This window comes from Choloepus didactylus, chromosome 4, assembly GCF_015220235.1.
Source record: "Choloepus didactylus isolate mChoDid1 chromosome 4, mChoDid1.pri, whole genome shotgun sequence".
Classification (NCBI taxonomy): Eukaryota; Metazoa; Chordata; class Mammalia; order Pilosa; family Megalonychidae; genus Choloepus; species Choloepus didactylus.
Window position 1 is genome coordinate 81,083,255 of NC_051310.1, and position 26,577 is coordinate 81,109,831.

At 40.6% G+C, this 26,577-nt stretch overlaps 1 protein-coding gene across 2 annotated transcripts in view; it reads left to right on the forward strand.

Moving 5' to 3' along the window:
* Positions 1-26,577, forward strand: part of FAM169B (family with sequence similarity 169 member B) — a 104,561-nt gene that overhangs the window by 5,227 nt on the left and 72,757 nt on the right. For both annotated transcript variants that reach the window (XR_005216341.1, XM_037832935.1), the window contains exon 2: positions 17,143-17,273. Coding sequence is in view for 1 of the 2 variants with exons in the window: in XM_037832935.1 (XP_037688863.1) it covers positions 17,143-17,273 (131 nt within the window). In the remaining variant the exon portion in view is untranslated. The remainder of the gene's footprint in view (positions 1-17,142; positions 17,274-26,577) is intronic.

Consider the following 26,577-nt stretch of genomic DNA (forward strand, 5'->3'; position numbering starts at 1 on the left):
TAGGAGGACCCACTTAAACCAATGCCTGTTGACCCTCAAGGCACAGAAATCATTTCCCTGCTTCTTTGCTCCCCCAAAGCAGGCAGCCACAGCCCCCCCCCCCCCCATGGGGCTTGGGAGCCCCTGGGAGGGCACTTTGGGGCTGAGCTCTTGCCTCTGCAGGGTGGGTGGGGGCTTCATCCATTCAGGGACAGGGGCGTCTCAAGGCCCAAACACTCCTAGACTGCTTGGTTTCTGTGACTTGCTGAAATTGAGATAAATGTGTTTTTATTGGAAACCGAGTCTCTAACCACGACTCACAAATTCCGCCATTCTCATTTCTTCATTGCGTTTGGCTAAATAGAAGCCCTAATCAAAGTCCCTGAATATGTCATTCAGTGGTTAGTGCCTGAGAAGTCGATGTTGCAGGGATTTCACCATTGCAGAAACCTTCCTCTCACATTATCCCCCACCCCATAAGTTGTACTCTATTGGATTGATGTTTAGCAGACTATTTTTGAATTACAGTTGGTTTTTTGTGTAGAACTTTGTTTTCCAACAAGTGCTTTGTGTGCTGCCCACATTTGGGCTATTAGAACATCTAGAAAAAAAATTTTTTTGGAAGTTTTACAGAGGGCAAGATATTTCTTTATTTGTGGTCCCTACCCCACCAGGTAAAATACGTGGCTATAAAAAATACACCCTTGGGTACAAACTCAATTAAACAAAATGTGTTTCTGCAAATACATAGCCTAGTTACTTGCTAATGAATATTTGTTTCTTAATTCTAATTATTAAATATGATCACTGACCGATCATCAGCTCCATCTCTTCCTTTCAAAGGGCTCTTTTTGGGCAGTGTATCAACAATGGTAGCATGATAGCAGTGGCAGTTATTATTTCTCATGTTTGGTATTGCTAGATGGTCTACACAACCTAACCTTTGATTCTTTCTCACCTTGGTGTGTAGGTTGATATTGTTTTGCAGAAAGTGTGCCGTGTGTGGAAACTGCTCCCTCACCAAGACACCCACCGTGTCGGTGGGCCAATTTTCCCAGCCTTTGTCTTCATGGGTGGCTTTGACATGCAGGCTGTGGTTGTCTGCTCCTCCTTCCTTTCTCAACTCCTTTCTCCCTGGGCTTCTGTTCATCCCCACCCTGTGGACTTTCCTGACCATGTCTTCCCTGGCTTCTCTTCTCTCCCATGCACTCCATGGAGGCCTCTCCAGAACTCCCTTCTCAGGCCCTCTCCATCGCTCTCATCCTTCTCTTCCTCAAATCTCTAGCCCTGCCCTCTCTCCAGATACCTGCTTTGACTTCTCCAGCACCTGCTGGAGACACCGCCACTCACAAGAGCTACCATTTGTCCAGGTCCAGGGTTTCCTGGATGCCAGGTCTTGGGCCAAGGACTGTTTGAACCCTGTCTCATGTAATTCTGACCCTCTTGTGGGATGGATGTTGTTGTATCACTCCAGTTTATTGTTCTTACTAAAGTTGCTTTAAAAATATGCAAACGTGAATTTGACAAAATCTAGCACCTTTTCATGATAAAAACACTCAGAAAACTAGGCATATAATTTTCTTTTCTTGTGATGTTTTTGTTCAGCTTTGGTTATCAGGGTAATGCTGGCGTCATTGAATGAGTTAGGAAGCATTCTCTCTTCAGTTTTTTTGAAGACTATGAGAAGTATTGTTGTTAATGCTTTTTTTGAATGTTTGGTAGAATTCAGCAGTGAAGCCATCTGATCCTGGACTTTTCATTGTTAGGAGGTTTTTGATTACTTCCTCAATCTCCTTACTTGTTATAAGTCTGCTGAGATTTTCTGTTTCTTCTTGCATCAGTTTAGGGAATTTGTGTGCTTTTAGGAATTTGTCTGTTTCATCTAGGTTATCTAATTTGCTGGCATACAATTTTTCCTAGTATCCTCTTATAATTATTTTTATTTCTGTGAGGTCGGTAGTATTGTCTTCATTTTCATTTCTGATTTTAGTATTGTCTTCATTTTCATTTCTGATTTTAGTTAGTGTTTTCTCTCTTTTTTTCTAGCTAAAATTTTGTTGATTTTAATCATCTTTTTAGAGAACCAACTTTTGGTTTGATTGTTTCTATTGTTTTCCTATTGTCTATTTCATTTCTCTCCACTCTAGTCTTTGTTTCCTTCCTCCTACTAACTTTGGGTTTAGTTTGCTCTTCATTTCTAGTTCCTCAAGGTGTGAAGTTAGGTTATTTATTTGAGATCTTTTGTCAAATGGGCACTCTTACCCACTATACAGATAAGCCTTCTTAGGTTTTAATGTATTGGAATAGCTAGAAGTAAAGACCTGAAACTATCAAACTCCAAACCAGTAGCCTTGACTCTTGAAGACATTTGTATAACAATGTAGCTTACAAGGGGTGACAGTGTGATTGTGAAAACCTTGTGGATCGTACTCCCTTTATCCAGTGCGTAGATGGAGGAGTAGAAAAATAGAGACAAAAACTAAATGAAAAATAGGGTGGGATGGGGGGAATGATTTGGGTGTTCTTTTTTGCTTTTATTTTTTATTCTTACTCTTATTCTTTCTGGTGTAAGGAAAATGTTCAAAAATAGATTGGGGTGAATGCATAGCTATGTGATGGTACTGTGAACAGTTGATTGTACACCATGGATGATTGTATGGTATGTGAATACATCTCAATAAAATGAATTTAATTTAAAAATGTATAGATCAGTTTGGGGAGCATTGACATCTAAGTTTTCCTAATCATGAACAAGTATGTCCATTTATGTAGGTCTTTTGTAATGTCCTTCAACCAAAAGCTTTTGTTAGATTTATTCCTAGGTACTTTGTATATTTGAGTGCTATCATTAGTGATATCTCCTTTTTTTGTTTATTTTAAATTGTGTTTTTAACAGTTTGTGGCTGGAATATAGAAATGCAAATGTATTTCTTTTTCAGATTTTTTCATCTATGTTCAGGGGTGAGATCGGACTATAATCTTTCTGCTTTAGTTAAATTTTGGTGCTAAATTTGCTTCATGAAATAATTTGGCCATTGTTGTCTCCTCTTGAAAGAATTTGGAATGACTGGATTGAAAGGATCTGTTCTATCTGATTGGAATGTTTGAACTTACCTGTAAAACTAGGGTATTTTCTTTGCGGGAAGATTTAAAACTACAGACTTTACTTCCCTAGTGGTTATAGGATCATTCAGGTTTGATTCCTTTTTTATGTAGGCAAAAGAAGGATATATGGTAAAAATCTATGTCAGTTTAGAAGAGCTATTTCAATAAGTGTTTGTAAGTGATAAGACATTGTGTCAGTTTAGTTGGTAGGGTTTTTTCCTTTGGTGTTTTTCTTTAAACGATGTACTTTCTTCTTGAATTTATAATTTTATATGATTTTGTTTCATTTAATATATTTGCTAATTTATTGGTGCAAAATTGCTCAAAACATCTTTTTTAATTTCTGCTGTATCGATAGTCATGTTCCCTCTTTATTTGTAATATATTTTTTCTATACCTTTACTTTCTTGATTAATTTTGCTATAGGTGTGTCATATTTTTAGTTTTTTATAGGATCAACATTTGGCTTTGTTTTATCTCCTTCCCTTAAAAAAAAAGTCTTAAGTTTCTTAACTATTTTCTTTTTCCAGCTTTTCTTTTTTATTGCAAGATTTTGAAGATTTTAAAGATTTAAAAATTTTTATATTTTGAAATAATTAGAGTCTTACAATAATAGTTCAGAGAGGTATCTCTGTTCCCTTCCCCTAGGCTCCCCCAATGGTAACATCTTACATGACTATAGTATAAAAATTAAAAAAAAAATCAGGAATTGACATTTATACAATCCACAGACCTTATTCAGATCCCACCAGTTTAACATACATTCATTTGTTTGTGTGTGTGTTTCTATAGTTCTATGCAATTTTAGCACGTATAGATTTGTATAATCATGAATCAAGACAAAGAAGTGTTCTACCACAAAAAGGATCCCTTTGTGGCTGTGAGTCTTTTTAAAAAAAATTTTTTTTAAAATTTTATTGTGGTACCATTATATGACATAAAATCTCCTATTTTAATGACTTGAAAGTAAACAATTCAGTGGTGCCAACTGCATTCACAATGTTGTGCTACCATCACCACCATCCATACTAAAACTTTTCCATCACTCCACGCAGAACCTCTGTATGATGTTCATCAATCACTCAGTTCTAAGTATTTTGAAATTGCCATTTTAATTTTTTCCTTAAATCCATGGGCTTTATTAAATTCTAATATATATTATATAAAAATATTTTTTAATTTTATTTTTTGGTTATTGTTTTCTAAGTTAATAGTACTGTTGTCAGAGAATATAAAGATCTGATATCAACTATTTGCTTTGTGATCTAGTGCTTATTCTGTTTCACGTCTGCTTGAGAAGATTGCGTACTGTACCAGCATTTGGGTACAGGGTACGTACCTTGTTTATGATGTTGTTCAAATCTGCTGTATATTTACTGATAATTTGCCTACTAGATTTATCCATTACTTCCAGGTGTGTTAATAGCCCATGCTAATGGTGGATTCATTAATTTCTTCTTGTTTTCTGTATTGTTTTGCTTTATATATTTTGAAGGTGTTACTTAAGTACCTATAAGTTTAAAATTATTGTACCCTCTTGGTGAATTGAATCTTCTAGCAATGTGTGGTTACTAGACTCTCAGAGTCTTATTTTGTCTGATGCTAATCTAGCTACAGCAAGTGTTTAGTGTTTTCTTGGAGATGCCTTTTTCCATCTTTTGACCTTACAGTCTTCTGATTTTTTTTTTAGCTCAGTTTTTTTTTTTTTTTTTTTTGTTTTTCACAGTCATTGTTGGCTTAGACTTTTTGGAGGTTTATCATTTTCTTTGCTCCCATTTCTTCCCTTATCAACTTTTCCTCCTGGGATCTTTTTCCTTCCTCCTGAAGTGCATCCTTTAGAATGACCTTTATTGAGGATCTGCTGGATATGAACTCTCTCAGGCTTTGTTTTTCTAAAAAATTTTTTAGGTCACCCACATTCTTTGAAGTTACTTTTGCTGGCACATTATTTCTCTTAGCACTTAAAAAATGTTATACCATTGTCTTCTGTCTTTCATAATTGCTGTAGAGAAGGCAGCTGTCAATCTAATTGCCATTCCCTTGGAAGTGTCTGTTGTTTTTTTTTTTTTCTGGCTGCTTTTTTATAGTCACCTTTTTGTGCTTGTTGTTTTGCAGTTTGACCAAGGTGTGTTTAAGTGGGGATTTCTTTTTATTTTCATTGATTTGGGGATTGGTTGGGATTCCAGAATCTGATAGGTGTTTTTGATTAACTCCGAAAAAATGTCAAATTTTAGACTCTTCCCCATTCTGTTTTCTCCTTCTGGAACTTCACTTAGATTGTTACTGGACCTCATCATTCTATTCTCCATCTCAGCCTGCCTTTCATGTTTTCCATCTATGTGTCTTTCATGCTGCATTCTGAATAATTTCTTTCAGGTATATTTGCCAGTCCATTGGCTAATTTAAGATGCTTATTTCTAGAAATTCTACTTGTTTTCTCCGTAGACTGTTATTGGTTTGTAAAAGTATCTTATCCCTTTAAATTTCCCTTTTAAATTTCTTTAAACATACCTTAATATCCTTATTTTCTTTATTAGGTAATTTCAATATCTGTGGTCTTTGTGGGCCAGATTCTGCGGTTTGTGATGACTTTTTCATGGCAGTTGGTTTCATCATATGTTCAGAGATTTTTTTTTTCTTGTTTTCAGTTGTGCTCTTTGGTTCCTTGGTGCTTGATCTCTGGGGATTCTGAGGCCTCAGCTGCAATGTATACCTGCTAAGCATAGCGCTCTACCATCCCAGGACCACTTTAAACCGAAATTTCATCTTGGGTTTTTAAGCTGTTGTGGATTCTGGACTCAGACCTATGTGCTTATGGGATCATGGTTCCACATTTTCTGGGGAGTCTTGTTTCTATTCCCCCCACTTCTCACCTCTCTGCCCTGAGCCAAATCTAAGACAGGCCTGTATCTCACTGCCTGTCTTTCCTGAGGGGATGTGGTTTCCAAATTCTCCCAACAAGGATGTAGCCTCTGGGTTCAGCTTTAGGTGGGGGGTTCTCTGGTCTGACCTTCTACCAGACTGTGTTCCTATCTAAGCTTTGTTTCTTATCTCCATATCCTATTCAAACACAGATTCTAGGCCACCACAGTTGGGCACACACTTCCTGCTATATGCTTTTTGGCTACCCTGGCTTCTTACTTTTCCCATCAGCTCAGCTATGTGTTAAATTTTATTTTTATTTTTATTTTATTTTGAGATACAGTATTTTTGCAGTGTTGGCTGTGCTGAACCTGGAGAAGTTTCTGTGAACATCAGTCTGCCATTTTGCAGCAAGAGATTGCTTACTTTCTTGGCACCCTCACCTTGTGCCGGGTCATGCTACTGGCTCTGAAATCTGTGTGCTCTCTGCCACATCAGCTCACAGTTTCATTTCCTTCCTTTCCTGTTGTGTACCAAGAACTGGAGACAGGTCAGACAAGGTCCGTGCCCTGAAGCAGCTGGCACTCTGGTGGGAGAAATGAACAAGCAATGAGTAAGAAAAGAAACAAGATAATTTCAACTCAAATAGGGTATAGTGCAAGGGGACTGATGGGAGAGTATGGGCAATTTTGAGGAGGTGACATTGGAGAGGAGAATCAAAGGATGAGGAAGAAGCCAGACTTCGAAGATCCAGGGGAAGAGAGTTACAAACAAGGGGAACAGTGAGTGCAACAGCTCTGAGAGGAGAGCAGGCTTGGAAAGTTGAGGAGGAAGAAGGCCACAGAAGGAAGTGTGGGCCAGTGTGGGATGGAGTTTGGGTTTTATGTAAGGCACTGGGATATCCTGTCCCATCTCCCTCTTCTCCATTCTAACTGCCCTTGCCCTGGGCTGGGCTCTCTCTTACCTCCGTGGCATCAGGCCTGGGTCCCAGCCTCCAGACCCCACCCTCTACCTTCCTGGCTTTCCTCCCTGAAGCGCAGGTGTTGCCGTGATCTTCTAGGCTTGGTGTCCTCCATGACTCCCAGTTGGTTCAGATCACTGTCCGACCCCGTGGCCTGTACTGAGGCCTCTCCGCCACAGCCAGCCTCATCCTCGATGATCTTGCTGCCTGTTCCCAGGCACATTTGTGCAGTGCCCGTTCACGCTGCAGGGCCTGAACCTGTGTGTTCAGCATGTGTCAATGTGTGTGGGTATGTGTGCTTCTCTGTGCTCTGCCTTGCTTTTGCCACCTCTTTGCCTGGGATACTGTTTCCTCAGCTCCACTTATCCAAGCCCACCTCACATTCTCCTTTTCCATTAAGGCTGGGGGTGCCTCTGGTCAGCTGGAATTGTCCTCTTTTTCTCAGCCCTTTAGTTATACATTTTATGCCATTTTAGACGTACTGTCTTGGAGTTCAGTTACTTATAGCCATGTCTGATTTTCTAGGGACTAAAAACTCTGAAGGGCAGAAGCAGTGTTCTCGAAGCCTTGAAGCAAGCCTTGCTCACTGTGGACACTCAATCAGTGCTCTTTTGGTGGTGGAATTGAATGTCGTATTGGAAGCAAACTTCCTGATTCACCTTACCTCCTCTCAGACAGATTACTGTGACCAGTGAATTAGCTGCCTAATGACCAGATGAGTTTGGAAGGTTATAGTTTCCAGGAAGGAATTTTTGTTGCATAGCTCTATTAATATATAACATTAATTAATATTAATGGAATATCATAGCTAATTTAATTAATACAACCTTCTCAATTGATTCAATAAAAACTCATAAGCACCCACAGGCTCCAGGCCCTGGGACAGCCAGGAAACTGTGACTGGACTTGTCCTGGGCATGGCCCCCCTCTTCCTTCTAAGAAGTGTTGTATGTAATGCTGACCTCAGCTTCACAAGGGAATCCTCACATTTATCGAGCACCTAACATGCCACATCAAGCTCTCAGTCCCTCCTGTTGCATTTTCTTGGGACCTAAGCCTGGGACATGGCCTTTGAGGTCCTGCTAGCCCAGCCCCCTCCCGGCCTCCTTCCCTTGACTCTTGCCCCTCTTCTGTTGGCCCACCAGCAGGAACAACTTCTTTTTCACAGAGAGAATATCAATAAAGAGGTGGAAATTAAGGAAAGGAATCAAACAGAGCTGAAGAACAGTAACAAAAATTCCATATTCCCTAGAGCAGATTGGAGATGGCAGAAGAAAGAATCAGAGAACTGCATGGTGAGACAATTGAACTCATTCAGTCTGAGGGGCAGAAGAACGAATGAAGAAATGTGAACAGGGCCTGAGGAACCTGTGGGACACCATCAAGTGCACCAATATGCACATTATGGGAGTTCTAGAAGGAGAAGAAAGACAGAAAGGGGCAGAGAGAATAGTCAAAGAAATGATGGCTGAAAATGTCCCCAATTTAATGAAAGACATGAGTATGTACATCCAAGATGCTCAACAAACTCCAAACAAGATAAGTCCAAATAGACCCACACTGCACCATGTTATAATCAAACTGTCCAATGCTAAAGATCTAGAGAATTTTGAAAGTCACAAGAGGGAAGCAACATGTCACATACAACGGAGCCTCAATAAGAGTAAGTGCCAACTTCTCATTGGAAACCGTGGAGGTGAGAAGGCAGGGGGAAGACATATTTAAAGTGCTGAAAAAAAAAAAATGGCCAACCAAGAATTCTGTATCCAGCAAAACTGTCTTTCAGAAATGAGGGAGACTACTAGTTAAATCATGCTTTGGAAAATAGTATCTTTTTTTTTAATATATGTTATGTTTCATAATAAGGAAATAACAGAAACTGTGGAATTGTAACCTATAATATTCTTTGAAATTTGCTCTCTAACTACTTGTTAAATTGCACTTGAAAAGTTTTCACTTTTATGTATATATGTTATAGTCTAAAAAAAAAAAAAAAAGATAAAAAAATGAGGGAGAAATTAAGACATTCCCAGAGAAATAAAAGCTGAAGGAGTTTGCCACACTAGATCAGCCCTTCATAAATGTTAAAGAGAGTTCTCTGGTTGAAAGGAAAAAAGGAAAGGACACTGGACAACTGACTGAAGCCACATGAAGAAATAAAGATCTCTGGTAAAGATAATGTCATGGGTAAACATAAATATCAGTACTATTATATTTTTTATTTCCAACTCCACTTTTTACTTCTTATAGGATCTAAGAGGCAAAAGCATAAGATGTAATGATATATTAATGACCTTGGACTCCTAATGTATCATAGATATGTAATTTGTGATCAGAACTACATAAAGGTGGGAGGACAGAGGGGTACATAGTTTCTATATGCTACTGAAGTTGTTAAATTGGTATCAAAGCAAACAAGATTGTTACAGATTTAGGATGTTTAATTTAAGCTCCATGGTAGCCACAAAGAAAATATCAAGAGAATATGAAATGTAGTGGACAAACCAGTAAGGATGTGATTTTTGGATGAAAGTTCATAAAGTTCACTAACAGCTACAGTTTGGGGGGAAGTTCTGAGAAATGTTATTCTGCGACTAATGGGTGGCAGCATGATGGCGATGAGGCGTTATTTTTCTCTCCTCGTTGGATGCTGTGTGGTTTGGGGCGCCTGTCCCACACTGGGCAGTTGGCTCACCACGGCATTTTCCCAGAAGCCTCAGTACCACCGCATTTGTTAACGGGGTTTTTGATGGTGGGGCTTGGTATTTTTACAAGTTTGCAGTCAATTAAGTTCAAGAAACGAAGAGTTGGTCCCTTGGTGTGTTCTCCTGCATGTGTGCCAAAGCCCTCTTGCCTACCTGTTTAAGGTCAGACAAATAGGGCACCCTGATGATGTCCATATGGATAGAGCAGCTCAAGTTCAGGGCCGAGGATCGCCGGAGCTTTCTGCACTTGTGTGCAGGCGAGGGCCCACTGCTTACCTTATATGGAAGCAGATATCAGATGTTTGAGATGTTACTTCCCCCTGTCGGCCCCAAGTGGGACACCTCTCAGAATGCAAAAGGTACAGTATGTCTTAGTCCCACCTCATGTCCTTTTCAATGATTTAGAGGGAAAAATAGTTTTATCCTTTAGTATTTAGTCTAAAAGTAAGAGGCACCAATGCTTGGACAACAAGACCTTCATATTAAAAGCAATCGGGATTACATAAACCTTTGTGTGGGTGGCACAGAAAACAATCTGCATATTTCACCATCTTAGATGCGGGACAAATGATTTATTCTCAGCCAGGCAATGACAAGTTGCAAGGTGGCCAATACTAAATATGTGATAACAGAGCAACAGGCTCCCTGTCAATTCCCGGGTAATAAAAGCTCCACCGTCAACACCTGCCGACCTTCCGCAGCACCTCCCTCATTCTCCGGCAGTTTTGCTCATCTGCTCAAAACATTCGAACATATTCCACATTCTGCCTTCCAACTTTTTTTCTTCCTTCAAATTCTTTGCTAAGAATATTTTGGCAATAAGATTCTCTTCAATTAAAAAAAATTACAAAAACAAAAATATCCCAGTGTTTATTTGCTTCACCTTCTGTTATCTCCTCCTCTGTGTAGAGGGGAGGGTTGGTCTGCTGATGCCATGGCCGTGACCATGGCCGTGGCTGCCTTTCCTTGTGGGGGGTTCTGGGCTCTGACACTGAGCCCCAGGCACTTGCCTGTTTTTGGTATGTCTGAACCTGTTGGATCCTCCTTGCCTGACATGATTTCAAAGTGCTTTCTCCTCAAGTGTGTTTGATCAGCTGTCAGTCAGTGTTTCGGGACAAGGGCTCTGTAGTTAAATAAGTGAGGGAAATAAATGCTGGGTTAAGCAGACTCCACTGCTGCAGGATTTCTAACTGTCTCGAGTTGCTGACAGGCGTGGAGAACTACTGAGCTCTGAGTGCCCTAAGATGCCACCCTTTCCAAAACTTGCCGGCATCCAAAATCCCCTTTGACAGCATGAAATCTGGCATTCCACAGGACGCACTTGGGAAAAATGCTGACATGACATGAGGAAAGTTGCAGTGATATGAGCACAAACCTTAGATTCTTAGATATTAAATAAATGCACAACCACGGGTGTGCCTCCCTATATGCAACAACTCCCACTGTCTCTCTCTTTAAAACACTCATACATGAAGTTAAAGTGGCTGCCAATTTTAAGGTATACTGTGTTGAATACTTTGGAGAGTCAGGATAAGTTTGCATTTGTGAATACTGAGTTTTTTTAAAGCTTAAAGATGCACAGCTCTGGGGACTGGATGCATCTCACTGGCGTGTGTGTGTGTGTGTGCGCGCGCGTGCTTGGTTTACTCCAGTTCCTGAATTTTGAACATTCGAGCTGGCATTTGGAAATCTTCCTTTAGGCACTTACCCCTCTCCCTCCCCTTGGGTGTGTAGAATAGCTGGGCTCAAATCCCAACAGAAACATGGAGCTCACTGCCTCAGTGTCAGAAAAGGGATGAGGGAGACTTGTCTCTCTGATTAGAAAGTGTTTTCTGAACCCCATTCTGGATTTCTTCAACAATAAGGATGACTGCTATTAAAATCTTCCTCTTAGAAGAAAATTGATTTATGAAGAATAAAATAAGCCACATATGTGAAACATAAAAGCAAAAATAAAAAATAATATTCTGTAAGATACAAATTTTAACCATTTTTAAAAAGAAAAGTTGAATACTGCTTTATAATTTTGTATTCTTAAATTTTTTTTCATATAATATCCTGAGCAGGAATTGTTCTTACTGTAATTGAAGACTGACCCACATTAATAAAAAATTAAATGATTACAGCCAGTCTTTCCAATGGCATAATATTGTGTCATTACTTCCAGGTAGAGGCTTTTCGAAAAGTCAGTTTTTAAGAGCAGGGCTAGTAAAATTTAAAATATTTTCATTAATGTTTCTCATAATAATATACCCTGTGCTGGTTTGAATCTATTATGTCTCCCACAAAACCCATGTTCTTTAATGCAAGCTTGTTGGGGCAGACTTATTAGTCTTCTGATTAGGGTGGAAACTTTTTGATTAGGTTGTTTCCATGGAGATGTGACCCACCCATCTGTAGAGGAGTCCTTTTGATTAGATCATTTCCATGGAGGTGTGACCCTGTCCATTCTGAGTGTGTCTTAATTAGATCACTGGAGTCCTTTAAGACAGCTCATAAAGAGAAGAAGCACAGAGAAGCTGAGAGAGACATTTTGGAGGGAAGTTAAGATATGTAATCCAGAATTTGCCTCTAGGAGAAGCTAAGGGCTGACACAGACCCAGCCACTTGGAGATGCAGACAGAAAGACATTTGGAAATGCTAAGCTGAGAGATGAAGCCCAGAGTTTGCCCTGGAGAAGCTGAGAGAGGATCCCCAGATGATTAGAGAGAAATGTCCTGGGAGAACAAGCAAGAATGTGTAGGAGCTGAGAGAGAGAAGCTAAGAGAGACAGAAGCCCAGAGACATTTTGGAGAAAGCCATTTTGAAACCAGAACCCAGGAACAAAGGACCAGGAGATGCCAGCCGCGTGCCTTCCCAGCTGACAGAGGTGTTCTGGATGCCATTGGCCTTTCTTCAGTGAAGGTATCCTCTTCTTGATGCCTTAGTTTGGACACTTTTATGCCTTTAGAACTGTAAATTTATAAACTAATAAATCCCCTTTATAAAAGCCAATCCATTTCTGCATTTTGCATAACAGCAGCTTTAGCAAACCAGAAACACCCTTATGAGAAAAAATTGTACTTTGCCAAAATGAAAGAAATGGCCTAATCTTTACTGCACGAAGGTGTTTGGAGAAGATATTCTGAAAGTGATACTGAATCAATTTTAAGTGGAGAGCATTGACCTCCTTCAGAGCCTTCATTGGTTGGCATTGCTGTTTACGTCGGAAGGACTGGAAACTGGTGGGGAAACCCTCTAGCATTAAGTCTTGCTGGATTGACCCTCACGGCTGACCTGCAGTGGCTTGGGCATGTGGACGTGGCTGCATACAGCCCTGGAAACTGGAGCTTTGGCACTAAGATCCCGGATAACTTAAGAATTTTCTCCAGATGAATGCTTTAAAATATACCACTATTTCTGTTTTTTGGAGTGACTACGCAAACATACGCTTAAACCGAATTCTTAAATTTGGGGTATGCTTGGGAATTCCAATTTCTTTACAGTCTGCAACGCGTTATAATTTCAACTGCGTGCCGTCTTCCTAAAAGCATTTTGCATTGTACTGAAAAGATTACATTCTTTTGGCTGGAGAAAAATATTTCCTGTTCAATTCAAGCCATTAAAGCCCGTCCGCATTGCACATGTGGAAACCCGTGCCCGCGCCTGCCTTCCCCCACCGGCTCAGCCAGTGTGGCTGCCCCGCGCGGCCTCCGGCGCGTGCGTGAAACGGCCCAGACTTGTTTACTTCGCAAAGGTCCCTCTGCACCGCCCGGCGCCGCCTCGGGATCGGAGCGGGGGAGGGAGGGGGGAAGGAGAGAGGGGGAGGGGAGGAGGGGGGAGGGGGGGCGGTCCGGGGGCTGGGGAGGGGCAAAGGGGTCTTCCTTCCCCATTGACTTTGGGGACAGGGCCTTCCTCCTCGTGGGTTGGGGCCGGGGTCTTCCTCCCCGCCTGCTTCCTATTTTCACTCCCACCCCAACTTTTTCTGTGTAAGAAGAAAAGCTGCCGAACTTTTCCAGTGGGGGGAATTTAATCGGTGGGAAGATAAATTAAAGCAAAAGGCTGAGCCGTAGGCCTCACCTGGGTCTCGTGAGTCCCTGTTCGGATCCGGCCCGGCGACCCTCCCTGGAGGGAACACTCCCTGGAGGAGGCGCGAGACCCGGTTCCCCGCACGCCCCGGCGGGGTCGCCGGCCGCCGGGCCCCGGGAATTCCGTAGAGCGGGCACCGGGCGTGTGTGTCACAGTGTTTTGTGACTTTGACGGCCCTCGCCGCCGCCCTGCTCTGCCCCTGCGTTTGCAGTGGTCGCTGGGGATGAATTTATTCGGGCACCCCGGCTTGTCGGCCCCACCCCGGGCGCGGGCACTCACAGCCTGCACCCAGGATCGCAGCGCTCGGCCTTCCTCCGACTCCGGGCTGCAGGGCGAGGAGACCCTTTGGGGCCGCCGTGCACTAGGGGGCAGCTGAGGGGGCGCAGGTGCCCGAGGGGGATTCTGTCCGCGGAATTCTCTGTCTCTGAAGGGGTCTGCCCGCCCAGGAGCTTAAACCTGCGAGGAAAATGATTTCATGGTGTCGAAGGAGCAACACACATTCATCTTATTTCTCTTGACCACACGCGACCAGAAACGGTGCCAGCAACCCTTGGCAGTCCGTGGGGGAGCAGCCAGGAACCTGCCTGGCCCGGGGCTGGTGGCCTTGGTGAGGCGCCCCCACCCCCAAGCGCGCCCCACACAGTGTCTTCCCGTTCCCCCACCCGGCACGAATTCACAAGGGGCCAAGTTCAGCTTCACCGTGGGGCTTGTTGATAATACTCCTCTGTCAGCCTGGGGATGTCCCGGGAGTCACAGATGGCTCAGGTCTGGCAAACATCTTTCTCCAAGATGTGTGGGAAAAACAGGGCCAGTCAATCGAGGCGGGTTCTCTTGTCTTAGCCCTTCAGAAGGCCTTCCTGGGGATGTTTTGAGAAAGGTAGCTATTGAAGTTGGTTTCCACCCAGAGGGCAGCAGGCATGCCGGGAGGTGAAGCAGACCTCTCTTTCCAGTTTATTTTTCTTAATATATGTGAACATGCACCAAACCTTTTCTTTTTTTTCATACCGGTGAGAAGCCACTTGACCAACTAAGAAATAGCAGTTTCAGCAGAGAACTCAGTTGAAGGACCTCTCACATTTACAAAGTGCTTAGTATGGAGAAGGCCTAGGAAGGGGGTCTTTGCAATGGGGATGGGGAGAGGAGAGAGGGCTTAAGTGTACTAAATATTCCCTGAGGAGCTCTCGTGTGTGTGTGTGTGTGTGTGTGTGTGTGTGTGTGTGTGTGTGTGTTGGGGTAGGGGAGGACTGGGCAGCTGGCTTCATCCCTTCCCACTCCCGTCTCTGAGAGGTGCTGCAGGGCAGAGGAGGCTAAATCTGTGGATGTGTGTTTAGCTCCTGAGTGGAGCTGGGATTTGAACCTGGGACTCTGACCTCCAGAGTCCCTACCCTTGGGGGCTCCAGGAAGGCTCTGCAGGATTGTCGATGTTTGCCATGAGCCTTGAGGCTTGTGAGGCAGTGTGAGCAGGAGCCCTGTAGAAGACACGCCGCAGGGGAAGAGAACTCGGAATCGTTAAGGGGCAAAGGGCCTTCAAGGCTTGGCAGAGGAGGCTGACTTAATCCAGTTCAGATAATCTGAGTGGTTTACACAGATACTGAGGTCAGACAGACCTATATCTGTGTCCTGGAGCTGCTACTTCCTCCTTATTTGTAGAATGGAGTTGAGATGAGTTCAGTGCGATAGATGGTGCTATGGAGCCCCCAGCTTCCTGCTGGCGTTTGGGGCCTGGTTTGTTGCTGCTGTTATTTGTGTTAGGTAGATGGGAAGGGGAGAGATGGGAGGCCGTTCTGAGATGCTGAGGCCCTGAATTAAACAGGGGAGCCTTGAGACAGCTGGGGAGAGGTGATGCAGGTGGAGTTTGGTCTTAGTGACAGATTTGAACTGGTGCTGGATTCATCCAGCTTCACAGCTATGTATACCTCAAGGGCTCAGAGAGAAGCAGGGAAAGCCTTTAAGTTCAGCCTGGGAGCCGCATCTCCAAGTCTGATTAGTTGTGTGTGTGTGTGTGTGTGTGAGAGAGAGAGAGAGAGAGACAGACAATCACTGAGTGGTTGCCTTCCCCAGCAGAATGTCTTGGCTGTATAGAGGCTCACAACCCTTTGCAGAGAGAGATTCTAAAGTTCCTCATTCTACACCTTGCTAGTGAATGGGCCATGGGCCATTAATTCTTGGTGTCTTTATTTGAAATATTTGTATCAGTGCCTTTATAATAGTACACTTTTTGTGTGTGAATTTTATACTCAAATACTTGACAAAATTGAAAAGTGGACTGATAATGTATTGCTCAGCTCCTCATCACTCTGTATGTGCCCGTGGCCTGTTTGCCATGGAAAGTGAGAGGCAAGGGAATGGGATGATGCAAAATCCTGAGCCCGAGTCCCTGCTAGTTCTGGGTAGCCTCCATTTTCTCTGAGAGCAGGGAGAGTCATGCTGGATAAACTTAGTGGACTGGAGCCCTGAACCTTATGCTGCCAGCGGCAGTCTCTGTTTTCTGAAAAGTGACTGGCCAGAGGAACGGTGATTCTGAGAGAAAGGTGGCAAATGGGTGCTCTACAGGGGACTGAAAGAGGGAGTTTATGTGCAGGCTGATTTTTCCCTGAGGAGGAGGTAGAGGAGGGAAGACCACTGCTGAGGCAGCCTCCTCCCCTTGCAGGGGGCCCAGAGGTGAACCACAGGTGGGGTCTGCAAAAGGGGGACCGAGCCTGCTCCCCATGCGGGGACATGCCAGTCGAAGGCCACCCAGAGTCTCCGGGCATGTGCAGTGGGTGAAACCGACTGCTGCTTCCAAGCTGAACTGGGCACCATCAATTGGTTTGATTATTCAGGGATATAATTTTCCTCTGAATGTGTGGATATAGGAAAGAGATGCTAAAGGAAGAGTCGGGGGATAACGTGTAAATTAGTATATATAGTAGTCTGCATTTGGACGTGTTGTTTTGCACATGTGGTTTTATAACTCATACTAATCGTTGGCATGATCATGGTATTACACGGCAAGGCACTTACAAAAAGAGTAGCCCAATTAAAGAAGAAGCAGCAGAATCTTAGCAACCTGCATGGTGAGTAGAAAGTGACTAAATAATAATAACGATAACCCAATCTGGAGCTTGAGAGTTATCAAAGGTCTCACCAGCTCTTCTCAGCTGACTACAGGAAAATACTCGGGAAATCATTTGGTGGTTTGAGTCTGTGGAAGGAAGTTCCACAGGGCTCACATTGAACCTCCTATCTCTCAGGCTTGGCGCCAACCTACCACTGGGGATGTCTTATATTTTCTTTTGGTGTCTGCACTGCCTTTTTCTTTTTTTCAAATAGGTAAACATCATGTTTAAAGTAACTGCTCAATTCGAGGTTTTTTTGTTTTTTGTTTTTTTTTGTAATGTTCAAGGAGGAAGTGACTTTCTCTTTAACAAAAGAAAGAATAAAACGAATGTCATTGCTTGCCTGTATTTTTTTCCCTCGCAGGCATCTACCCAGTAGATATTTTGGAAGATGATCCTGAAAGGCTGTGGGAAGCAGGGCTTGCTTACTATGCCACACTCAGGGAAAGAGTTCGTTCCTCGTCAGAAGTTTTCTCTCTTCCCACGGGAGAGCAGGTATGCTTGATCTTCATTGTTGGTAGAGAGCTGCATGAAGTCTAACTTTCTTTACTAGAGAGAATGTTATTGAAAAGCACTATAGATTAAAAAACAAACAAACAACCCCTTCTGGAGTGACTGCTAGAATAATTCCACCTTCAGAAGCAAAAGTAATCCTGAATTGGGAATCCTGAGTCCTGAATGTGAGCCCAGCTCTGCCACTGACACTTGTGTGAGCCTGAGCAAGGAGTGAGCCAGGCAGCCTGGGTGTGAACCCCACATCCACCATTTACTTCCTGTGTGACCTTGAGCAAGTGTCTTAACCTCTCTGGGTCTCTGTCTTATTTCTAAAATTGGGTCTTATTTCTAAAATAACAACATTTACCTCACAGGGTTAAGAGGAGTAACTGAGATACCACATGTAAGTAACACTTGGCTAGGCTTTGGTTTCCCCATTTGTAAAATGAGGGGATTGATATTTGTTCTCTCAGTTTTGATTTAGTTCTAAAATTTTGTGATTTGGAATAAAGTTATAGCAATTGTGACTTTTAGCAGCGATCAAATTCTATGCATTTTTGAATAGAGATTGAAAGGAAACAAATTAAAACCATTTATTTGTTAGGGAGGTGGGATCTTGGGTGAGATTTAAAAATTGTGTTATTTTTAAGATTTTTTTTTTTTTTGGCTATAAGGAAAAAGCATATGTGAATCTTGGACTGTACTTCCTTTCATACTTCAGGCTGATCTACTGAAAGAGACAAGATTTTCTTGTTTTATACGTATAAAATTTCACCCATACAGGAAATGATTGCTATCTGGCTAGCCAAGTTGGCCGAGGAAGATAGGGTTTTATTTCACTGTATTGAAGTTGCTCCAGAGTTAATTGCAACAATGGCTTGTGAAGTTTATCGTGTGGCTTCCTTGTGATTTTGGAGAAACGAGTTCAGAGTCATTCCCAGAAGAATCCAGTTTCTCTGGGTGACTTCCCCGTGGCTGAGCTGCTTCCGAAGGTCGCGCTCCACACGCGCTTTCGGCGCCCCCTAGTGGTAGTTAAACCTGAAAAGAAAGCAGCGCTCTGTCGTGCTCACAGCCGTGGGGCGCCCGTCACTAGACTTGCCCTTAGTGAGCTGCAGGGCTGGGAGCCGCAGTGTAATTTGGGGTGTTGGGAATACCAGGGAATTTGAGAAGTGTGGTGAAATACAAGAGTTAGCCCTCAAGTACATTAGCATGAACTCTCAGTGGTCGGCTTCTATTTCACGCCCATTTATGGATTACTTTTTTTAAAACAAGTGTGTAGTATCCTCAGTAAGTGAGTAGTTTTCGTGTTATTAACCAAATAAGACAGTTACTAGAATTAAGTTGTTTCAGTGTGATAGAAATGTTGAAATACTTTTATACTATCCTCTTTTCCCCCTTCTGAAAAAGAAAGTTTTGCGAAAACCATCATTTGGTTTCTTACCGCTGTAGCCAGTTAATATAACCTGAAGCTTGAAATAGTCCAATTTGCAATGGTATTGGACCTTCTTGTTGCTTTTTGCAGGTTTAGGTTTTCTTTTTGAATCTAGAGAAAATTGTTTTTTCAACCAAAAGAAAGATGAGGAAGTGGTTTGAAGATACATCACTTCTCATCACTCTGGTCTGCCTAAAGTCTTTTTTTGTTTTTTGTTTTTTTTTTTTTTTTTACAATAAACTCTTTTTCCAGTCTTGAAACTGTCCTGACACATTTAAAAGACAATAATACTTATGGATTTTTCTGGTTTTAAAATAATACATGCTGATTACATAATCCTTGAGAATCATAGCAAAGGACAGAAAAAATTAAATTACCCATGGTTAATCACTGTAAATATTTTGATGTGTTTCCTCTTGACTTTTATTTACGCACACACTTTTGAAAACCATCTTTTTATTGTGGTAAAATATACATAATATAAAATTTATCACTGTAACCATTTTTAAGTTTGCAATTCAGTGGCATTAAATATTTTCACAAAGTTGTGTAATCATCATTGCTGTCTATTTCCAGAATATTTTTATCATCCCAAACAGGAAACTCTGTACCCATTAAGTAATAACTCCCCATTTCTTCCTCCTCCCAGTCCCTGGTAACATCTAATCTCCCTTTTGTCTCTATAGATTTGCCTATTCTGGAATTTCATATAAATGGCATTGTGTAATATGTAGTCTTTCATGTCTGGTTTCTTTCACTTAGCTTAATGTTTTCCAGGTTCATCTGTGTTGTTGTATATATCAAAACTTCATTCTGTTTTATGGCCAAATACTGTTCCACTGTATGAATATACCACATTTCGTTTATCCATTCATCTGCTGATGGACACTTGGGTTGTTTTTACCTTTTGCCTGTTTTGAGAATTACTGCTATGAACATTGGTGTACAAGTATCTGTTTGACATCCTACTTTCAATTCTTTTGGGTATATATACCAAGGAGTGGAATTGCCAGGTCAAATGATAATTCTGTTTAACTTTTTGAAAAACTGCCTAACTGTTTTCCACCAACAATGCAGGAGAAGTCTGATTCCTCCACATTCTTGCCAAAACTTGCTCTTTTCTGTTTTTTTTTTTTTTAAATAATAGCCATCCTAGTGGGCATGAAGTGGTATCTCATGGTTTTGATTTGCATTTCCCTAATAGCTAATGATGTTGAGCATCTTTTCATGTGCTTTTTGGCCATTTGTATACTGTCCTTGGAGAAATGTGTATGCAAGCCCTTTGCACATTTTAAAATTGAGTTATCTTTTTGTCAATGAGTTGTAGGAGCTCTTTATGTATTCTGGATATGAAACTCTTACTGGATATTTGATTTCCAAATATTCTTTCCCACTTTTAGGTTGTCTTTACACTTTCTTGATAATAACTCTGATGCACAAAAGTTTTAAATTTTGCCAAAGTCCAATTTATCAATTTTTTTTTTTTTTTTTTGCTTAAGCCTTTGGTATCATAGCTAAGATCCAGTGACAAATACAAGTTCTTGAAGATTTACCCCTATGTTGTATTTTAAGAATTTTAGTTTTCTCTCTTATATTCAGGTTGTTGATCCATTTTGAGTACATTTTTGTAAATGATGGGAGGTAGGGGTCCAACCTCATTCATTTGCATGTGTATTTCCAATTTTTCCAGTACCATTTTTTGAATAGACCATTTTTCTCTATTGAGTGGACTTGACACCCTTGTCAGAAATTAACAGGCCATAGATATATAGGTTTATTTCTGGCCTCTCAACTCTATTCCTACATGAGAAATCGAATTGGCCATCTCTCTCTCCAATTCAGATGTATGAATTGGTCTATACATGTTTTCATCCTTGGTCTAGATGCATGAATTGGTCTAGGTATCTATCTTTATGCCAGTAGCACACTGTTTTCATTGTTGTAGTTTTGGAGTAAGTTTTGAAATAGGGGAGTATGATTCCTCCAACTTTGTTTTTCTTTCTCAAGATGGTTTTAGCTGTCTGGAGCCCTTTGCAAATCCATATGATTTTGAGGATTAGATTTTCTATTTCTGCAAAAAAGGCTGCAGGAAATTAGGGATTGCATTGAATACCCAAAGCAGATTGCTTTGGGTAGTATTGACTTCTTAACAATATTGTCTTGCAATCCATGAATATGGTTGTCTTTCCATTTATTTAGATCTTCTTTAATTTCTATCAGTAGTGTTTTGTAGTTTTCAGTACACAGGTCTCTCAGCTTCTTGATTAAATTTATTCCTAGATGTTTTATTTTTTTAGATGCTTTTGTAAATTGAATAGTTTTCTTAATTTGCTTTTCAGATACTTCATTATTGGTGTATAGAAACACAATTGATTTTTCGTGTTGATCTTGTACTCTGTAGTTTTGCTGAATTGGTTTATTGGCTCTAGTAGCTTTTTTGTGGGTTCTTTAGGATTTTCTATATATAGGATCATGTTGTCTGCAAATAGAGGTAGTTTTATGTCTTCTTTTCCAGTTGGATATCTTCTATTTCTTTTTCTAGCCTAACTGCTCAGCTAGAATTTCCAGTACAATCTTGAATAATAGTGACAAAAGCAGGCATCCTTGTCTTGTTCCTTATTTTAGGTGGATTTTAGTCTGTCACCATTGAATATGATGTTAATTGTGTGGTTTTCGTAAATGGCTCTATCAAGTTGAGGAAGTTTCCTTTTAAATACTGAGAAATCAGTATTTTAATCATGAATTGTATTCTCAAATGTTTTTTCTGCATCAATTGAGAGGATCATTTGTGTTTTTTTCCTTTGCTAAATTAATTTGGTATATTATATTGATTTATTTTCTTATGTTGGACCACCCTTGCATTTCTGGGATAAATCCCACTTGATCGTGGTGAATAATCCCTTTAATAAACTGTTGGATTTGGTTTTTGGTTGAGGATTTTTGCATCTATATTCATAGGGGATATTGGTCTATAATTTTTTGTTCTTGTGATGTCTTTTTCTGTTCTTGGTATCAGGATAATGCTGGATTTATAACATGAATTAGGAAGTGTTCTCTCCTGTTCAACATTTTGGAAGAGTTTGACAAGGATTGGTGTTAAGTCTTCTTTAAATATTTGGGAGAATTCAGCATTGAAGTCCTCTGGTCCTAGACTTTTCTTTAATGAAAGGTTTTTGGTTACTGATTCAATTACTTTACTGTTACAGGTCTGTTGAGATTTTCTTTTTCTTCTTGAGTCAGTTTAGGGAATTTATCTAGGAATTTGTCCATTTCATTTAGGTTATCTAATTTTTTGGCGTACAATTGTTCATAGTATTCTCTTAATCTTTTTTATATCTGTAAGTTTAGTCATAATGTCTCCACTTTGATTTCTGATTTTAGGTATTTGCATCTTCTTTTTATCAGTCTAGCTAAAAGTTTGTCATTTTTATTGCTCTTTTCAGAGAACCAACGTTTGGTTTCATTGATTCTCTCTATTGGCTTTCTATTCTCTATTTCACTTATCACCACTCTAATCTTGATTATTTCCTTCCATCTGTGAACTTTGGGTTTTGTTTGCTCTTCTTTTTCTAGTTCCTCAAAATGCAAAGTTAGTTTATTGGTTTTAGATCTATTTTTAATACTGTAGGCATTTATAGCTATACATTTCCCTGAGTGCTGCCCTTTCTGCATCTCATAAGCTTTGGAATGTTGTGTATTCATTTTAATTTGTCTATAAATATTTTCTAATTTCCCTTGTGATTTCTTCCTTACCCATTGGTTAAGAGTGTGCTTGGTTTCCATATTTGTGAATTTTCCAGGTTTCCTTATGTTATTCATTTCTAGCTTCATTTCCATTGTTGAAGAGGATACTTGGTATGATTCAATCCTTTTAAACTTGATTTGAAGCCTAACATATGGTCTGTCCTAGAGAATGATTCCATATATGCTTGAGAAGACTGTATTCTGCTGTTTTGGGGTGGAGTGTTCTGTATCTATATCTATTAGGTCTAATTGGTTATTGTGTGGTTCATGTCCTCTATTTCCCAATTGACCTTTTGTTCAGTAGATCTATCTGCTATTTAAAGTGGTTCATTCAAGTCTCCAAATGCTATTTTAGAGCTCTTTCTTTCTTCCTTCAATTCTGTCAGTGTTTGCGTCATACACTTTTGGGAGTCTATTATTAGGTGCATATATGTTTATAATTGTTGTATCTTCTGGCTGTGTTGTACTTAAAAAATATTTTGAATTTTTTTTAAACTTATAGGGCAGTTACAGAAGTAATATTAACCTCATACAGAAAATTCCAGTGTATCCCTACCACTCCCCCCCATGCCCAGATCTACCAATTTGAACATTTTGCCACATAAGCAGTATCATTCTATTTATCTGTCTGTCCATCTATGTATCTTTCTACTTATCAATCCATTCTCTGAACACTTGAATTTAGCTTGTATACATCATGCTCCTTGAATACTTAGTGTTGCCATGTACATTTCCTAAGAACAAGGATATTCACTTATATAACCACCTTAAGTGCTTATCAAGCTCAAGAATTTAATATTGACATAAAGTTTACAGTTGTATTCCAATTTTTTCGTATGTCCCAATAATGTTCTTTTGAGTCCTTTCTCCTCCCTTGCTAGATCCCATCCAGGATCATGCACGGCATTTAATTGTCATTGCCTTTTTAGTTGCTCTTTTTGGTTTTGTTTTAATTGAGGGAACATATATACAAATAAACTTTCCCATCTCAACCACTCCCAAGCATACCATTCAATGGGATTAATCACATTCAAAATATTGTGGTACCCTCGCCACTTTTTATTACTGAAGCTTTCCCATCTCTCCCATCTCCCCAAAGAGAAACCCTAGACCCATTATGCATTAACTCCCCATTCCCCCTGACCCTGCCCTTGATAGCCTGTACTTTAATTTCTGTCTCAGTGAGCTTGCATATTCTCTGGTATTTTCTTTGCAGTTACCATGGGGCTTAAATTGAACTCCTAAATCTTTAACACTCTCTTTTGCTTTGATACCAACTTAACTTCAGTAGTATACACAAACAATGTTCCTGTATCCCTCTGTCCACTCACTTTTATGTCATTCTTATCACAAATTACATGTCTAGATATCAAGAATCCAAAACCAGTGATTTATAATTACATCATATGCATTTGCCTTTTAGATCCTGTAGGAGTAAAAGAGTAGAGTTACATATAAAAAATGTAATAATACTAGCATTTACATCTATCCATGTCATTACCCTCACTGGAGATCTTTATTTCTTCATGTGGCTTCAATCTATTATCTAGTGTCGAAACTTGCAACCAGAATTCTCTTTAGGGTCAGTCTAGTGGTGATGAACTCTTCAGCTTTTGTTTATCTGGGAATGCCTTAATCTTTCCATTATTTTTAAAAGACAGTTTTGCCAGATATAGAATGCTTGGTTAGCATTTTTCTTTCTTTCAGCATTTTAAGTATGCCATTCCATTGCTGTCTCGCCTCCATGGTTTCCAATGAGAATTTGGCACTAATCTTTTTGAGGCCACATTGTATATGACTATATGACACACTGTTTCTCTCTTGTGGCTTTCAGAATTCTATCTTCATCTTTCGCATTTTGACAGTTTGATTATAACATGTCGCAGGGGGGTTTATTTGGGTTTTATCCTGTTGGGAGTTCATTTAGCATCTTGGATATATATATTTATGTGTTTCACTAAATTTGGGAAGTTTTCAGACATTATTTCTTTAAATATTCTCTTTGCCCCTTTCTCTTCTGGGACTCCCACAATGCATATATTGGTGCGTTTTGATGGTGTCCTACGGGTTACTCAGGCTCTGTTCACTTTTCTCCGTTAGTCTTTCTGTTCCTCTGAATGATTTCAATTGTCTTATCTTCAGGTTCTCTGATTCTCTCTTCTCCCATCTCCAATCTGATGTTGAATTCCTCTTGGGAAATTTTTAATTTATGTTACTGAGATCTTCAGTTCTGTTGGCTCCTTTTTATAATTTCCATCTCTCCATGGATATTCTTTTTTTTTTCGAATTAAATTCAGTTTTATTGAAATATATTCACATACCATGCAATCATCCATGGTATACAGTCAACTGTTCACAGTACAATCATATAGTTATGCATTCATCACCCCAGTCTATTTCTGAACATTTTCCTTACATCAGAAAGAATCAGAATAAGAATAAAAAATAAAAGTAAAAAAGAACATGCAAACCATCCCCCTCCATCCCACTCTATTTTTCATTTAGTTTTTATCCCCATTTTTCTACTCGTCCATCCATACACTAGATAAAGGGAGTGCAAGCCACAAGGTTTTCACAATCACACTGTCACCCCTTGTAATCTACATTATTGTACAATTGTCTTCAGGAGTCCAGACTACTGGGTTGGAGTTTGACAATTTCAGGTATTTACTTCTAGCTATTCCAATACATTAAAACCTAAGAGGTGTTATCTATACAGTGCATAAGAATGTCTACCAGAGTGACCTCTCAACTCTATTTGAAATCTTTCAGCCACTGAAACTATTTTGTCTCATTTTGCATCCCCCTTTTGGTCAAGAAGATGTTCTCAGTCCCACGATGCCGGGTTCAGATTCATCCCCGGGAGTCATGTCCTGCGTTGCCAGGGAGATTTACACCCCTGGGAGTCAGGTCCCACGTAGGGGGGAGGGCAGTGAGTTCATTTGCCAAGGTGGCTCAGTTAGAGAGAGAGAGGGCCACATCTGAGCAACAAAGAGGTACTCAGGGGGAGACTCTTAGGCACAATTATAGGCAAGTTTAGCCTCTCCTTTGCAGTAACAAGTTTCATAAGGGCAAGTCCCATGATATAGGGCTCGGCACATCAAACCGCCAGTCCCAGTTTGTGACAACATCAACACCAGTCCAAGTGAGGAAGTCCAACACTTCTGCACCTTCCCCCAGCTCCTCGGGGCGGGGGGGGGGGTGGGGGTTGTAAATATATTTTTTATTCTCTGCCCAAATTACTCTGGCATGTGTCACTATTTCACTCTAACCTATACTAACCTACTGTATCTCACTTCCTATTCAGAGTTCATGGATATTCTTTTTGAGTTTATCTTTTTTTTTTCTCATTTCCTTTAGTCCTTTAACCATATTTTCCTTTAGCTCTTTGAGTACATTTAGAACCTTTTTTTTTTTTTTTTTTTGAGACACAAGCCTTTATTATAGGGCTTACCTACAAGGTGGGGAAGTCGAGTCACATTGCCCTGTAACCAGGAGCTTCTCTGAATGGATTCAGGAGCTGCTCTGAATGGTTGTGTGTTCAGAGCACAATGTGGAAATAGTCCGCTAGAACCTTTTTTTAAAAAGTCTTTTCAGATCTGGTTCTTCTCATTGAGGGTTAGTGTTTTGGTTTGCTAAAGCTGCTGGAATACAATATACCAGAAATGGGTTGGCTTTTTCAATGGGGATTTATTAGTTTGCAAATTTAAGTTCTATAGCCATGAACATGCCCAAATTAAGGAATCAAGAGGTAGATACCTTCTCTGAGGAAGGCTGATGGGGCACTCTGGGTGCCTCTGTCACATGGGAAGGCACATGGTGATATCTGCTGACCCTTCTACTGGGTTCTGGTTTCAAAATGGCTCTTGCAGTTTCTGTGGGTTCTTCTTGCTTCTCCCGGGGTGTTTTCTTTCTTAGCTTCTCTCTACTCTCTCCAAAATGTCTCTGCCATTTAGGACTCCAGCAAGGGGATTAAGACCCACCTTGAATGGGTGGGTTCATGTGTCCATGGAAATAACCTAATCAAAAGGTGCTGCCCACGATCGGTCTGCCCCCACAAGACTGGACTAAAAGAACATGGCTTTTCTGGGGTATATAACAGATCCATACCAGCACAGTTATTAAGGC